At 49.8% G+C, this 15,968-nt stretch overlaps 1 protein-coding gene across 1 annotated transcript; it reads right to left on the bottom strand.

Moving 5' to 3' along the window:
* Positions 1–599: 599 nt before the first annotated feature.
* Positions 600–15,660, bottom strand: COPE (COPI coat complex subunit epsilon). The gene is made up of 10 exons (XM_033136520.1): positions 15,289–15,660; positions 14,384–14,446; positions 14,087–14,187; positions 11,094–11,246; positions 9,107–9,160; positions 6,198–6,279; positions 4,682–4,837; positions 3,864–3,932; positions 2,446–2,520; positions 600–872 (listed from the first exon to the last, which is right to left on the bottom strand). Exons 1-10 carry the CDS (start codon positions 15,643–15,645, stop codon positions 825–827), a joined length of 1,158 nt encoding a protein of 385 aa, XP_032992411.1. The 5' UTR covers positions 15,646–15,660; the 3' UTR covers positions 600–824.
* Positions 15,661–15,968: the final 308 nt, after the last annotated feature.

Here is a 15,968-nt window from a genome sequence, read left to right as displayed (position 1 = left end):
AACCAAACAAAATCTATAGGCATGTCCCCAATCTTGAAAGGGGTGCCCCATTTTTGCCAGGGCTTCAAGATGACACCCCCCCCACACACACACTTCATTTGGTATCTACTAATACATAAAGGAAAACCCAAGGGTCAGGAAACGGTTCTTTTATCCCAGGGTGTGAGGAAACCTTTTCAGGGTGGCATGATCTGAATTTCCACCTTGGGGGGTTGCATGCCAGTGTGTGCAAGGCCCCAGGCAAAAGCAGCAAAGGGCCCCATTGTATAGAGAGAGAGATTTGGGCTGCACCAAAAGCCACCCTCCCAAAGCACCCGTTATGGCCAGGTGGCTTGGAGGTGAGCCGAGGAGAGAGGCCGCCCTGGGGAGAGTGGGCACCATCCAAGTGAAGTCCTTTTGGCCTGGGGGGCTGCAAAACAAACCTCCTGTCTGGGCTCCCGCGAAGGTGAACTCCGGGGCAGGGAAATGATTTCAGCTTAGCGCGGCAGCCATGACGCTCCAGGTTCATCTCCACGTTAACGATCCTGGGCTGCAAAGACAGATGCTCTGCCCTCGTCCAAGGCGGCTTAAGGTTTTCACAATCAGAAAGAGCCAGGTAGTTAAATCTAGCAGAGGTTTTATTGGGAATGTTTCGAACTACAGTCTGCACAAGTCTCTTTTCTGCATAGCAGAGGGCAAAAAAACGTTTTGGGGTTTTGATGCTGTCCCATGGCAGACCCGTGTGGGGAGCACCGGTTTCAGGTTTCACCTGTACAGGAGAAGCGATGATCCCGGCACACAGAATCCTGCTCTGCAAGACGCAGCCTTCCTTGCAGCCAGCCAGTCTAGGCGCTGGGCGCATACTGCAAAGCCAGGCGGTCAAAGTCATTCTCCTTCAAGGCAAACAGACAGACGAAGCAGAAGGAAGAGTGTGAATTACAAGGGGTTGGAACCTTGATTGAAAGACCTAGAATCACATAAAGGTAGAGCTGGAAGGGACCCTGAGGGTCACTTGGTCCAACCTCCTGCCATGCAGGAATCTTAGCTAAAGCATCCCATGGACCTGACAAGAATGTGCCATTTGCCCAGTGATCACGAATGGTGCATTGGGAGAAGTAAGTTGTTCAAGGCTCCAGAGAACACCCCTCCCCCCCAAAAAAGTGTCCACCCAAGTGCCCGTTGCATCTCTGAATGATCTACCCTTCCAGTATTCTCAATCAGTCTCTGCTTGGGGGCAGAATTTTCACCTCCACATGACTGGAGGTAGCAGAATTGCCTGACATGAAAGAGGAGGCTGTTGCTTGCCTCTCTGCATGAACCAAACCCAAACCGGAAATCCTCCAGTAGGACCAGAGCACAAGAGCAACTCTACACTCCTGCACTTCCAGCTGTTGGGATCCAGGAGCACGGCTGGGCCAGGCCGTTGTGGAGAGTGGCCATCAACTCATTTCTCTAATCCTCTCGGAAAGCCACCCAGGTTGGCAGCCATCACTGCCTCCGGCCGGAGGAGTTCCACGGTTTACGTCCTGCATGGAATCAAGTCTCCCTATGGCACGCATGCCAGACTTGACACACAGAGCCCTCGCTGCTGGCATGTGCGCCATCGGCCCATCAACACTGTTGTTGTTTTCCCATTTGTTCTCCCACTCCCCCCCCCCAATGCTACAGCTTACGTCCGCTGTTAAAACCCAGAACTTTTTCTTTCTTTTTTGCTGTAAGCCGGAAATTGTGTTGGCAATTGGTCTGTTTTTCAGTTTGCTGCGTCAGTGGCTGTTTCTGATTGGGCGTAACAGCATTCATTTTTAAACCCTTATTGTGCTGGGTTTTTTGACGCTTTGGCAAACGATGATGTCAGTGCTACATGTTAGTTCATCAGCAGCTTTGGGGTGACTTTTGTGACCCCCCCCCAAAAAAGCTCCAAAACTTTGGTCAGCATCTCCCTCCAAAAAGTTCAACAACTTTAGGGAGCCCCCCCCCCAAAAAAAAACTCAATGAGAAGCTCAACAACTCTAGGCACTTTGCGATAAATAAGTGGGTTTTGGTTTGCAGTTTGGGCACCGAGTCTCTAAAAGGTTCACCACCACTGCCCTAGGCACATCCTTGTGAATGTGTGAGGGAGGGAGGGAGTGGCCTGCCCACCCACTGCTCTCATGGGAGCTCCAAGACAGTGTTTCCCAAACTTGGGTCCCCAGCTGTTTCCGGACTACAGTTCCCATCATCCCTGGCCACTAGTCCTGCTAAATAGGGATGGTGGGAGTCGTAGTCCAACAATAGCTGGAGAACCAAGTTTAGGAAACCCTGGGCTGAAAAGCTCTGTCTTTGTTCTTACCTCCTTGAATGGCCATCTGTCATGGAGGCTTTAGCTGGGGTTCCTGCACTGCAAGGGTTGGACGTGGTGACGCTACAGTTCTATGATCCCCACCCCCCGCGGCTGGGTGAACAGAAGAGAAGAGACGGTCCTATTACCTTGGTCTGATGTTCCTTGATAAAGGGGTGGTGTCGATGGGCATCCTTCAGCTGTGACAGGTAACGGTTGGTGACCTCAAAGGGAGGAAGAAGACGGAGAGTCAGACAAAGGGAGAGTAAAGGGGTCGTCAGGAAGGGAGAAAATGGCACAGGTGGGGGGCTTTCCAGGGGAGGGGATTGTGACATTTTGCTCTTTGGGGGCTGGCAGAAATTCGTGCTGCTGTCAGTTACAGAGCAAACTGTCCCTATGGACCCAAAGATAGAACTACACATCTCTCCAGAGTTTCACAGCTTAACAAAGGAAGATTTAATCATGCACCTGAGAACAGCTGCAAAGCTAGTCATCGCCAGACAGTGGAGATCTCTCAGCATAGACTTTTTTTGTAGCTCAGGTCTCACATGCCCAGGGCTTGATGCTCATGGACAAATTAAAAGCCTTAAAGCACGAACATCGTAGGGGGATGAGGAGTGCCATGGTTGCATTTTAACATGCAGAATCCACGGAGCATGGCTTTCGCACACCAGGAACACAATGGAACGACACTTTCCATAAATTACTTTATTGATGCTTGTGAAAACTTAAGAGCTGCACAGAAGCTGCATCCTACTCAGAAGCAAATCCACCCTCTGGGAGGAAAGAGTTTTATTTATCATGTAACTCTGTTTTAAGTTTTTTTATATAAAAAATGTGTTCTTTAAAATCTAATGCATGTTTATTTATGGTAACATTTAAAAATCCACTGCAGGTTGCTTGGAGAGCTTTGAGTAACAAGCAACTAGGAAGTTTTCCTTTTTATAAATCACTTTGAGGTTTTTCCACAATCATTTCATGAAATTAAAAAATAAAAACAAATAATAAGAGTAAGAATAAAACAATAATAAGCACCAACATGAAACCAAAGAATACCCTCTGGTCTCTTCCACTAAGTGTAGGAAATCCAGATTAACACAAGCAAATATTTAGGGGAGAGGAATATCCTTTAAAAGGGAGGGAGCAGGAGAGATGCGGGGTGGGGTGGGCACTGATTTTCCTAGATGAAGGGCAGTGGAGAGGGAAGGAAGGCAAGGAGTTGGGGGCAGAAGCGTCTCACTTTGTATGCTTTTTAATGTAAGGTCTTAAAAAAAAATCCCACTAAGGTCTCTGCTGGAAAGCTTCACTTGGTGCAAATGTCTCCCCCACCCCAGATTGTAGTTGGAAAGAAAAGGAAGCACAGATTTTGGAGCAGGCCGGGAAACACAAAAGGTGCGATGAAGCGAGAAATGCTAGGAATGCTAGTTTTCAGATATGGAAGGGGAGCATCTGCATCCCTCCTGATGCTGTTGGACCTCCCAACCGCTGCCGGGGATGCTGGGAGTTGGAGTCTGGTGGGTTGCAGTGACCCCCCGCCAAGCCTAAAAAAAGAGGAGGCGACCCTCACCTCTGGAGGCTTCCCCAAGTGCTGCGAAAGGACGACAAAGTTGATCAAGGTTTCAGGATGGCTGCTGTCCTGGGGGAGGGGGGAGAGAGAAATCAATGCTAAAGGAGATGGAGCCAGCTTGTCTTCTGCTGCTTCAGAGGGTAGGACCTGAACCAAGGGATTCAAATCGCAAGAAAGGAGTTTCCGACTCAACTTTCTAAGGGTAAGAGCTGCTCGACTCCCTCAGAGGGTGGCGGACTCTCCATCCTTGGAGGTTTTTAAGCAGAGATTGGATGGCCACCTGTGGGGGGGGGGCTTTAGCTGAGATTCCTGCATTGCAGGGGTTGGACTGGATGAGCCTTGGGGGAGTGTCTTTCAATTCTGCAATTCTAAGAAGGGAGAACACCTCATAACCAGGCCAGCTGATAATTCCTTTAGCTTGTGATTATCTGCCCCTGAGCTGGTGGCACAAAACCTGCTTGGGCTGCAGAAGATGCCAGGTGCAATCCACACGGGGCTGAGTCTCCCTGCCTGAATTCAATTGGTAGGGAGTTCCAAAATTTAGGAGCTGCCATCCTGAATGTGGAGCACCTGTAACAGGGGCAGCTCTGTTGATGGGGTGAGACGACCTCCTAAGTCCCAATGTTCTGGTGGTCCTCATTGAGCAAAGGACAGGACCAAAACCGGAAAGAGTCGGCTCTGCCTCTGGTTGGCTACACCTGCTGTTGGGGCTCCCTGGCTTCCACCCCGCCAGTTCCAATGTGGAGCAGCCACTGCTGCACTGACCGCCTCCCAGGTGGGGATCTCAGAGGCTCTTGGCGGGCAGGGGGGTCCCTCACCTTGTCCAGAGCCTCCTGGAGCACCCCCTCAGCATCATCCCACTTGCCCTGGCCCATGTAGCAAGCGGCCTGGCTGTTGAGGAGTAAGAGGGTGGGGGACCACTTCTCAGACATCTCCTGGAAGATGTAATAGGCGTCCTGCAACTTCTCGCCACCCTGCAGAGAGAGAGAAAATCACAAGCGGAGATGCCACCTCAAGCCTTTCTCCAGCCAGAGGGCTGCTTCCCCTGCCTGGGCCAGTGGTGGGCGGGGCTAAAGGTTAAAGTGGGTGGAGCTAGGCAGGCACATTCCTACACAGGCCCCTCACTCTAGTACTCTGTCCAGCAAGGGCTCTGAGGACACAGTTCCAGCCATGCAATTTTTTCCACTATTTCTATTTATTATACTTACATACCGCCCTTTAGGGACCCAGGTGGCGCTGTGGGTTAAACCACTGAGCCTAGGGCTTGCTGATCAGAAGGTCGGCAGTTCGAATCCCTGCCACGGGGTGAGCTCCCGTTGCTCGGTCCCAGCTCCTGCCCACCTAGCAGTTCGAAAGCATGTCAAAGTGCAAGATAAATAGGGACCGCTCCAGCGGGAAGGTAAACGGCGTTTCCGTGCGCTGCTCTGGTTCGCCAGAAGCAGCTTTGTCATGCTGGCCACATGACCCGGAAGCTGTCTACGGACAAACGCCGGCTCCCTCGGCCTATAGAGCGAGATGAGCGCCGCAACCCCAGAGTCGGACACGACTGGACCTGATGGTCAGGGGTCCCTTTACCTTTACCGCCCTTTAGGGCAGTTCATAGAATAAAACATAAGTAAATAATTTAAACGAAACAACAAAACAATAACCCTTCATAAATTAAATAAACAAAATCTTCCAAGGATGGTGCAAAGCAGGGCCAGGGGAGAGGCCTGGAAGGTTACATGTGGCCTCTGGCCGTGATGCTCCCTAGCCATGGTGAAGAACAAGAGAACGGCCCACCAAGCCCAGCGCCCGGATGCTCCAAATGGGAAACCTGCAAGCAAGACCAGATCACAAGAGCACCGTCCCTCTCTGGGGTTTCCAGCAACTGGTATTCAGATGCACGACTGCCTCCAACTGTGGAAGCTGAGCACAGCCACTCTCCATGAATTTCTCCAATCCTCTTTTAAACCCTTCTAGGTTGGTGGTGATCACTGCCTCCTGCGGCAGGAAGTACCACAGATTAACTATGGTACTTCCTCTTGTCTGTCCTGGATCTTGCAAGGTTCACGTTTGCTGGATGCCCACAAGTTCTGGTGTTATGACAGAGGGAGGAAAACCTTCCTCTCTCCACTGTCTTCGTGCCATGTGTCATTTTGTACCCTTCTGCCATGCCATCTCTTTCTCACTTTTTCTCTGAACTAAAAAGTCCAAACTTTCTTCCTAGGGAAGTCTCTCCATTCCCTATGTTGAAGCCTTTTTCGGGATGTCCCTCTCCCAGTGTTTTAAAAAAAATATGACACAATGACTTGGCTTCGCCCTCGACACAGGAATGCACAATATGGTACCCACCATGGCAAGATTCACCCAAGCCGTCGCCAGCTGGGTCAGAGTCGCATCTTCGTCTTGCTCCTGCATCTTCTTCAGCTCCTTCCTAGAGAATGGAGAGAGAGAGAGAGAATAGGGGGGCTGGGAAGCAGACCAAAGCCCTCTTGGTTTCGGAGAACATATATGCCTAGGCATGGAAAGTTGCCTTATTGAAACATCAGTCTCCCTCCCTCCTGCCTGCTCAGATTGGTCCTTCCCATCATATAATCATAGAATTGTAGAGTTGGAGGGGACCCTGAGGGTCATCTAGTCCAACCCCCTGAAATGCAGGAATCTCAGGTCAAGTATCCATGACAGAGGGCAATCTATCCTCTGCTTAGAAACTTCAAAAGAAGTTTCACAGCTTAACCCCCCCCCCCAACCAAGGGAGACCGTTCCACTGTCAGAAAGTTCTTCCTGATGTTTAGTTGGGATCTCCTTTCTTGTAACCTGAAGCCATGGGTTTGAGTCCTACCCTCCAGAGCAGGAGAAAACAAGCTGGCTCCCTCTTCCCTGTGACAGCCTTTGAGATATTAGAAGATGGCTCTCATATCTCCTCAGTCTCCACTGTTCCATGCTAAACAACCACAACTCCTTCAACCACTCTTTCCAGACCCTTGATCACCTTGGTTGCCCTCCTCTGCACACATTCTAGCTTGTCAACACCCTTCTTAAATTGTGGTGCCCAGAATCGGCTGCTGCTTAACCCTTATTACGTGCAGATGCCTGGAACATTCTGCATGCAGAGCTTTTGGATCTGTTCTGCCACTAAGCCATGTGTCCTTCCCCAAAGGGAGCTGTTCCTTCGGGGCTGTCGAAGGAAGTGGGGCATTTCACCCAAGGCACCACCCCCCGCTTCAGCAACACCATCTCCCGCTGAGGCGAGAGAAGGGATGTCACCTCCTTGCAAGCACCTTGCTCCCCAAAATGACAGAAAACTTCACCAGGTGTTACCAACTCCCAGCCGTCCCAGCCAGCTTGGCCAATGGGATACAGGAAGCTGCCTTCTGCTGAGAGGAGCCACTGACCCAGCTTGCTCAGTACTGCCTACAGCAGTGGTTCTCAAACGGTGTGGTGCGCCACCCTGGTGTGCCAGGAGAGGAAGTCAAGTGTGGCAGGAGGAGTAAAGGACAATCAGAGGAACACTTAAACATTTCAGTGTACTATAGGGTAGGAACAAAATTACCTGCTGCCTTGGGAGACATCTTCAGGGGAAGAAAATGCTCAGGAGTAAACCCTACACAAATCTGGAGCAGAGTCCCAAAGACCAAGCAGGTGCCAAACTTTTCTTGCTCTGCTTTCCTTTGGACCCCCTCAGTGAGGCCGAGAGAGGGGTCTTGTTGGCTGGGAAGCCCAGGACCCCCAGATACACAGCCCAGGGAGGTCGCTTCAGTGCTGTGAACGCAAGTTAGACTTCACCCCTGGAAGCGCACTCCATTGTCTCTCGAAACAGACGGACACCAACAACAGTATCAAAATGTTTATTATTACTTTTTAGTTGCGTTCTTTGTTATTGAGTTGTTTCTCGTTATTTTCCAATGTATTTCTTATCCATAAAAATATCTGTATGCAACAAGCAACCCCCCACCCCCGAAGTGTGGCCCAGAGAAGGAAGTTTGAGAACCACTGGTACTGACAAGCGGGTCTTCAGGATAACATATCCAGCCCTACTTGGAGATGTTACTGGAGATGGAACCTGGGACCTTCTGCAGGCAACACAAGTTCTGTAACACTCAGCCATGTTCTTTCCCATAAAGACATACGAAGATTCTAGTCCTCATGGTCCACAGCAAAAAAGATGATTTAAACATAGGAAGCTGCCTTATCCTGAAACAGACGATTTAAACCATGTACTGTCTAGAGCAGGGGTTGACAAAGTAAGGCTTGTGGGCCAGATCAGGCCCAATTGCCTTCAGGATCCAGCCTGCAGACTGTCCATGGATCAACATGGGGATTCCATTTCCCCACCCCATCACACACACCACGGCGGCGCCTCCTCCCTCCCTCCTCCTGGCTTCTCCCTGCCCTGCCTAGAGGAGGAAGGGGGCTGGGCTGAGCGCCATTTTTGCAGCCCCTCTCCAGAGCTAGTCCTTTTGCGCCACTCATCTTCCCTCCACTGCCGCCACCCTGGTGCTCCTGTGGGCCAGAGAGCGGAGCGGACGAGCTCACTCTGCCTACCCACAAGAAGCAGCAGCAGGCCCAGGGAAGGTAAACACAGTGGCTGGGGCTGGGGGGGGAGGAGGACCATTTGCCCCCCTCATCTCTTCTTCCAGCTCCCCCCCCCCGGTGCTGCTTCTCTGGCCCGTCACAAGGTCTGAGGGACAGTGGACCGGCTCGCGGCTAAAAAAAAAAAGCCGGCCCTGGTCTACACTGACCGGCAGAGACTCTCTCCCAGCCCTGCCTGGAGATGCTGATGGGGACTGAAGCTGGGACCTTTGGACCAAGGCTCTGCTGCTGAGTTATGGTCCTTCCTCAATGGATAGGGATGGCCCTGGGCTGGTACGCCGGATGAGACCCTGCCTGTCTACTCCATGTCTCGCCAGAGTGGCCATCTGGAGGCAGCCCTGTTCAGGAAAGCTTTTAGTATTTGATGCTGCATTGTGTTTTTACTATTTTTTGTCGGCAGCTGCCCAGACTGGTGGCATATAAACCAATATTAATATTAATAATTGACTGAAAATTTTGAGAAGGCCCATCCAAAACCACACCTAAAAGCTTCTGAGGTGCTGCTGCTCAGAGGAGACCTGCTGATGGCAGAGGCGTCATGTGGCTTATGTGTGATGGAGCCAAGCATTCTGCGGCTGCTTTCGCATATTGCACCGCACATGAAGGAGGAGGCGGACGGACAGAAGCCGGCTGGTGCCAAATGTGACTCCGGTTCTGGGGAAACTTACCGGGCCAGATCCAGGCGATCCAGTTTCAGAAGGATCTGAATAGTCATTGCCGTGCTAGAGGGAACGAGAGAAAGGAGATTTTTAGGAACTTATACCTGTGAGTTTGCTGCCTGTGGACCTTTGGTCAGACAAGAGCCAAGTTCTTAACGTCTGAAAGACTCGTGGGCTTGGTGCCCAAAGAATCCTGGGAACTGTAGTTTGATTAGGATGCGAAGAACTGTAAGGAGACACCCCCAATTCCTCTCCCAGAGCTACAGTTCCCAGGGAAGAGGGATTGGTTGTTAAAACACTCCAATAATTATAACTCTCTTAACTTTCAGCAGCCTTAGAAAACTACAGTTCCTGGTGTTATTTGCAGTTTAAAAGATACTGCTTTAAATGTTCAGTGCAAATAGAACCTAACTTAGTTCAATTAATTTCAATGGGCTGTATGTTAATCCTATTTTGCTATTATTAATTAGGGTTTGTGTACCACCCTATACCAGCAAGTCTCAAGGTGGTTCTCAACATAAAAACACAATATAAAAACACAAAATACATAGCAAAAATAAGAATAACAACAAACCAATAATCCCCCCTCCCCCGACACATTTTAAAAGGGCATTGGATGGCAATCAGCCAAAGGCCTGGTTGAAGAAGAAGGTTTTTGCCTGGCACGTAAAGGTGTATAATGAAGGTGCCAGCTGAATGTCCCTGGGGAAAGCACTTCACAGATGAGGAGCCACTGCAAAAAAGGCCCGTTCTCGTGTTACCACCCTCCAGACCTCTTGTGGTGGAGGCACATGAAGAAGGGCCTCAGAAGATCTCAGGGTCCAGGTAGGTTCATATGGAAAGAGGTGGTCCTTGAGGTATTGAAGTCCTGAGCAATACCTACTCAAGAGTAGCCCCACTGAAATTAGTAGACCTGACTTAGCCAGGTGCACTCAGTTAAGTGCATCTACCCCAAGCAGAGCCAAGCATTAGTGTCAGGGAACCGTCAGAGTCTAGCGGGGTGGTGGAAGGGCTCTGCGAGGCTGAAGGTTCCCAACACCACAGGAGCAGCAGGGAGACATCCTGTGGGAGCGACAGGCAGGAAGAGAGCTCCGTGGGGATGCTCCTGGTTCCCAACACCGCCCAAGCGGCTCAGGGGAGGAGGGGGCAACGGCAGTTCCGTTGCCCCAATTGCGTAGAGGGGTGAAACACAGGGATGAGAGGAGGAGACTTGGGGTGCCCAAGTTCTTTTGTTGGGGCGCTCTCGAAAAGCGCCACTTCCGGGATCTGAGAGTGACTGAGGCGGTCATGGACTTGTGAGCTCTGCAATGCATATAGTTGTACAATAAACCCTGTAAATAAGAGGATCCAGAGTCAGGACTCTTTACTTGTGAGAAGCCACTACAGAAACCTTACAATTAAGAGTCAACTCAGTGCATCTACTCTGAGTAGAACATAGCTGGACACGACCCCAAGATAATTATCATCCTTCCTGAACTCTTTGGATTTGGTTGGCTATCAGTTCCTCAAAATATGTTAAGGAGCCACTCTCTTGGTTAAGCTCCGGCCGCAGTTTTGTTTTGACTGTACTGGGCTCTTCAACCAAAAAGGTTCCCACAGAGCGGCTGACACGCATTCAATTGAAACAAGGCGTTCTGTGCCCACAGGCTTACAATCTAAAAATAAAAAAATCCTTCCAGTAGCACCTTAGAGACCAACTAAGTTTGTTCTTGGTATGAGCTTTCGTGTGCATGGTCTCTAAGGTGCTACTGGAAGGTTTTTTATTTTGTTTTGACTATGGCAGACCAACACGGCTACTTACCTATAATCTAAAAAGACACACACACAAAGAAAAGGGCACAGGGAAGGAAGAGGGGGAAATCAAACTCAGGCAACAATTCTTCAACAGTTGTTCTGACAAAGGTCAGCTGGCACAGTTCAGGGGTAGGAGGTACCCCCTGTTTGTGCTATAAGCCAAGAAAAAAAGCTGCCACCACAACAACTCAATTCTACTCACCCCTCTAAGCTGTCCCCCTGGTGCAAGGTCCGCAATGCTGCATCCAGGTTCTGGTCGTGGAAGTAGACCGATGCCGCCATAAGAAGGAAAGTGGTATGAGTGACATCAACACTCTTAGCCATCTTCTTGTCCAATTCAGCCACAATCGCATCTCTTTTGATGCAGGGCCCAGGGAGAGGGAGAGGGGGAGAGAGAGGAATGCCACAAAAGTAAGCATCAGGAAATGGAAGCAGCCCAGACCCCTCCACTCCCAGCTCTCACCTCCAAGCTGTGAGTTGCCCCAGGATGTCTTTGAAGACCACCGTTAATGGCAAAAACCACCATTTGCAAGCACACCTGTGACTGCCTCTTCCCACGACCCCTGGATCCAGCCGTCTTTTTCTCAGGCCGGTCTCTGCACGCCTAGTGTTAGAAATTCCCCAGGCGCGTTTTGCGACTGGCGCAAGGCCAACTGTGACCACATGGAGTTCTCTGGGTGCCAGGTTGGCGACTAACATCTCCATCTGGCTGGCCCCTCCATCGTTCTTAAGCAAGTAAGCAGAAGAGCTTATTCATTGCGTTTATATCCCACCTTTTCATCCAAGGAGTCCATTGTTCACCACCCCCTCCTCAGTTAATCCCTACAACAACCCTGTGAGGTAGGTTAAGAGGCTGTGACTGACTCACAAGGTCATCCAGGAAGCTCCATGACTCAGTGGGGATTTGAACCCTGATCTCCCAGGTTCTAGTCTGACACACTCACCACTACACCCCACTGGCTTCCTAGAATCATTCTGCTATGGGGCAGGCAGCTGTATAAATCAAGTAGGCAAATAAATACAGGGGAAGCAAAATATCACTTAGAGAAGGGTCTGAAATATTTCCCTCGAAACTTGAATTTGTTTTATTCTGTATTGTTTTATTTGATGTTTTACTGCGCTATATAAACCGCTTCGAGGTTTTTTCCTTTCAAAATATAAAGTGGTATAGAAATGAAATGAATAATAATTTTTAAAAAATTCACTTGGGGTAAAATGATGCCTAGACATTTTGTTGTGGCGACCGACCGTAACCCAGGTTTAAGGTGCCATTTTGCAATTAGCTTATGCATCTGAGTTTATACCACTGCATGCACCTCATCTGAGGGACTTTTCAGTGGCTGCGCCCCTTTTGCAGTACGATCTCCCCAAGCTGGACACCATCCTTGATGAGTTTCTTTTTTTATTACTTATCAAATTGCTTATAGAACCACAGAGACAACTAAACCAACAACAAAAATCCAATAATATACCCAACAAGAGGCAAGCACATGAATTAACATCAAATCTAAAATCATGGCAACCATAATTCTCTAGATGGAAAAGGGGGAGAGATTTGAAACTAAACTGCAAGAAATAAAATCCCACCACACTGAGTGGAAAAGATCAGGATCTTCCTGCCCCTTAGAGACCCTTAACATATGTGTTGTTTTTTCTGCAATAACTAAATTCAAAGGATTTTTTATGGTATATCACTGGGATAGAGCTAGGTTTTTCCACTGCTGCGTGATGGAAAGTTCCTTTTGGTGAAATGTCTTTATAGTACCGTATTTTTTGCACCATAGAACACAAGACGTACTTAGTTTTTAGAGAAGGAAAACAAGAAAAAAAATATTCTGAATCAAATGTTGTACCAAACTGGTATTTAATAAACATTCGGTGTATCCGCATAATATTTCAACCATGTAAACTGAATAGCAGTGGCATTAAGAACCATCATCACTGTGTGTGTGTGTGTTGAATCAAGTCAAGGTGTGTGTGTGTGTGTGTGTGTGTGTAGGGGGGTGTTGAATAAACTCAAGGGCTCTCTCTCTCTCTCTTGTGTGTATGTATGTGTTGAATCAAGTCAAGGTGTTTGTGTGTGTTTGTAGGGTGTGTTGAATCAAATAAAGGGGGGGATGTTGAATAAACTCAAGGGCTCTGTGTGTGTGTGCGTTAAATCAAGTCAAGGGGTGGGTGTGTGCTTGTAGGGGGGTGTTGAATCAAATAAAGGGGTGGGGGGATGTTGAATAAACTCAAGGGCTCCGTGTTTGTGTGTGCATTGAATCAAGTCAAGGTGTGTATGTGTGTGTGTGTGCGTGTGTGTGTGTGTGTTTGTAGGGGGAGTTGAATCAAATAAAGGGGTTGTGGATGTTGTGTGTGTGTGTTTTTTTAGGGGGGTGTTGAATCAAATAAAGCGGTGGGGGTGTTGAATAATCTCAAGGGGTGTGTGTGTGTTTTGAATCAAGCCAGAGGGTGTGTGTTTTTGTGTGTGGGCAAGAGGTGTTGAAGAGAAGCTCAAGGGCTCTGTGTGTGTGTGTGTGATGGGGTTGGAGCAGCCCTCTGTCCCTCGCCGACGCCGCGTTCAACAAAGAGCAGCTGAGGGAAGCGACTCTCTTCCCGTCGCCATGGCTGCTAACATGGGTGGGCTGTTCGTTCCTCTCCCCCCCCCCCGCCGCTCGCAAAAGCGGAGGGCGCTGGTGGCGGCTTGGGAGCATCATTACGGGCTGCCCCCTCCCTCCCCTCCGTGAAGGCAGTCACTGTGCCTTCCCTGCTCCCTGTCAAACATCTCCCTCCCCCAGTGGCAGCAGCGGAGATGCTTTCCCGGGGCAGAGGTAGGCTACCAAGCCTGCCCCAGCTGATTTGGAGGGAAGGAGGTGGAGTCGTCCTCCGTGGCTCACCCCAACGCAGCAAAGAGGGAGAAGAGCTCCCGCGACCCGTCCCTCCTCCGCGCAGCATTCAGCTTCATAAGACGCACAGACATTTCCCCCTACTTTTTAGGAGGAAAAAAGTGTGTCTTTTGGAGCGAAAAATACGGTATCTATGTACATATGTAACAGGGATAACTAGGGACAGCTTTTACATTCTACGGGTCAACCTGGCAGCCAGAGTGTGCTGCAATTTTAAAATCTGGATATTACGCTAGAATCCAATCACCATTCCTAGGAATTTGATTTTCCAGGAGAAAGGCTGCTGTGTTTGGGCACCCAGACCCACCTTTGGCTCTCATTGGAAAGGTATTCTGCAAACATCCTCACAGCTTGAAGTTCTGGAGGTGAGCTGGGCTTGATTTCATCCAGCACCACGCCATATTTTCGCTGTACAAAAGGAGAAATGGGAAGTCTCAAAAGTGAATTTGGAAAGACAGAAGGCATGGCTGTTTCTGAGACAGTTACTTTCAAGGTGTTACAAACAGTGGTGTTATAAAGAAACACACGTGGAACGTCAAAACTCAACCCACACATTAGGCAAGCCTGGAAGCAGGCAAACTGACATTTTTTTCAGAAGCCTCACCTGGGCAATGTAGGCACGATACAGGAAGATATCCCTTTCAAGCTCTTTGTCAGGACTGGAGGGCTGAAGAAACAAGAGGGGGGGGAGTAGAATCATTTGCAGAGCTGAAGGACAGGAATGGGAGAAAACATAGAAGAGGAAACTGTAAAAAAAAAAAAAGTCTCATAGAAATATAAGAAATGTAAAAACCAGCTGGTTCAGGCCGGGGGTGGTTGGGCATCTAGTCCACCATGCTTGGGCCAAGCAGATGTCCCAAAGCAAAAGCTGCAAGCAGGATTTGAGCACAAATGTCACATTTTGATCACCATTCCCCTGACAAACAGGCATTTGGCAGGCTGTTGATATTCCATTCTCGATCTCACTCCCTTCACCTGTCCTATCTGCCAGGAAGCTTCAAGGATATGTTTGGAGTTACACTCTGGTGATAACTACTAGAACAACATCCTTAAGGAGCTGCTGTGCCACTTTCAGGGTTAGATGGGGCTCCTTGTTTATGGCCTATAGAGCACAGGGGTTATAAAACATTTTTTTTAAAAAGGAGCCATATACAAAAACTATTCAGTGATGCATTCTACCTTTGTAAAGGTTAAATGTCATTTACAGACCCTCCCAGTGTCCCTATTTTCCAGGGACAGCCCTGGATTTACAGAAGCCATCCCGGAATGTCCCCCTTTCCCTTAGGATGTCCCTATTGTCACTGGAGGGTCTGGAGTTCTGCGACCAAGCCGAGGAGGTAAGTAACCGTACAACCTTTTGAAGACACCTGAAGGGAAGGTTTTTGTGTGTGTGAGGCTGGCCAGGGTGTTGCTGCTGTTCTTATTATGGACCCGGGCGCCTCTATTTCCACCGGGGAGGCGCAGTCAATCCCAACAGACCCCCCGCGGCGTCTCTGGCTCTTCCGTCACCTTGACTCGCTGCGCTTCGTTAATAGCCGCCTGCGAAGCGCCGATGTAGAAGTTGTTCCTCACGTCGAAGAGCTCGTCGGCCTCGCCCTGGGTCCCCCCCGCCGCCGCCGCCATCGCTCCGCTTCCCTCGCCTTCGCCTCTCCGCCTCCGGGACCGGACACGTCTTCGCCTCCGAGCGCTCCCTGGCAAGGCACGCCGGGACACGCCGATTGGCTGGCACTCGCCCTTTAGCCGCGCCCACCCGCCCGTCTGACCAATCGGGAAGCCCCGCGGGCGAAATGCTTGCCGGGAGCTGGAGTTTTGGGGCGGAAGAGATAACGTCGCCAGAGGATAAAGGACGCCCTTCAGCTTAGACATACGAAAAAGGAAGAGTGACCTGCTCACTACATACTGTCTCCACCAGCTGGAAAACAACTAGCTAATGTTTTAAACAAAACCACCGCCCTCTTCCTGTCAGAGCCATTGCAACCCATTAACCCCGCATGGGAGTTGTATACGCTGCGAATACGGCTTCGTTTATTGGGCGCAATGCATGCTGGGTGTCGTAGTCCAAACGGCAGACCATTGGAGGGGAACGCGGCGTCACGCTGCAAAGCCCGGCGGCGTGACGCACAGCAAATGCGACGGCGCCTGTCGCGGTGCTTTGTGGGATTGCTTCCCCTTCCTTTGCCTTTTTCCTC

Source organism: Lacerta agilis, chromosome 18 (genome assembly GCF_009819535.1).
Source record: "Lacerta agilis isolate rLacAgi1 chromosome 18, rLacAgi1.pri, whole genome shotgun sequence".
Classification (NCBI taxonomy): Eukaryota; Metazoa; Chordata; class Lepidosauria; order Squamata; family Lacertidae; genus Lacerta; species Lacerta agilis.
Note: the sequence above shows the minus strand (reverse complement) of the source record. Positions and strands in the feature narration are given on the sequence as shown.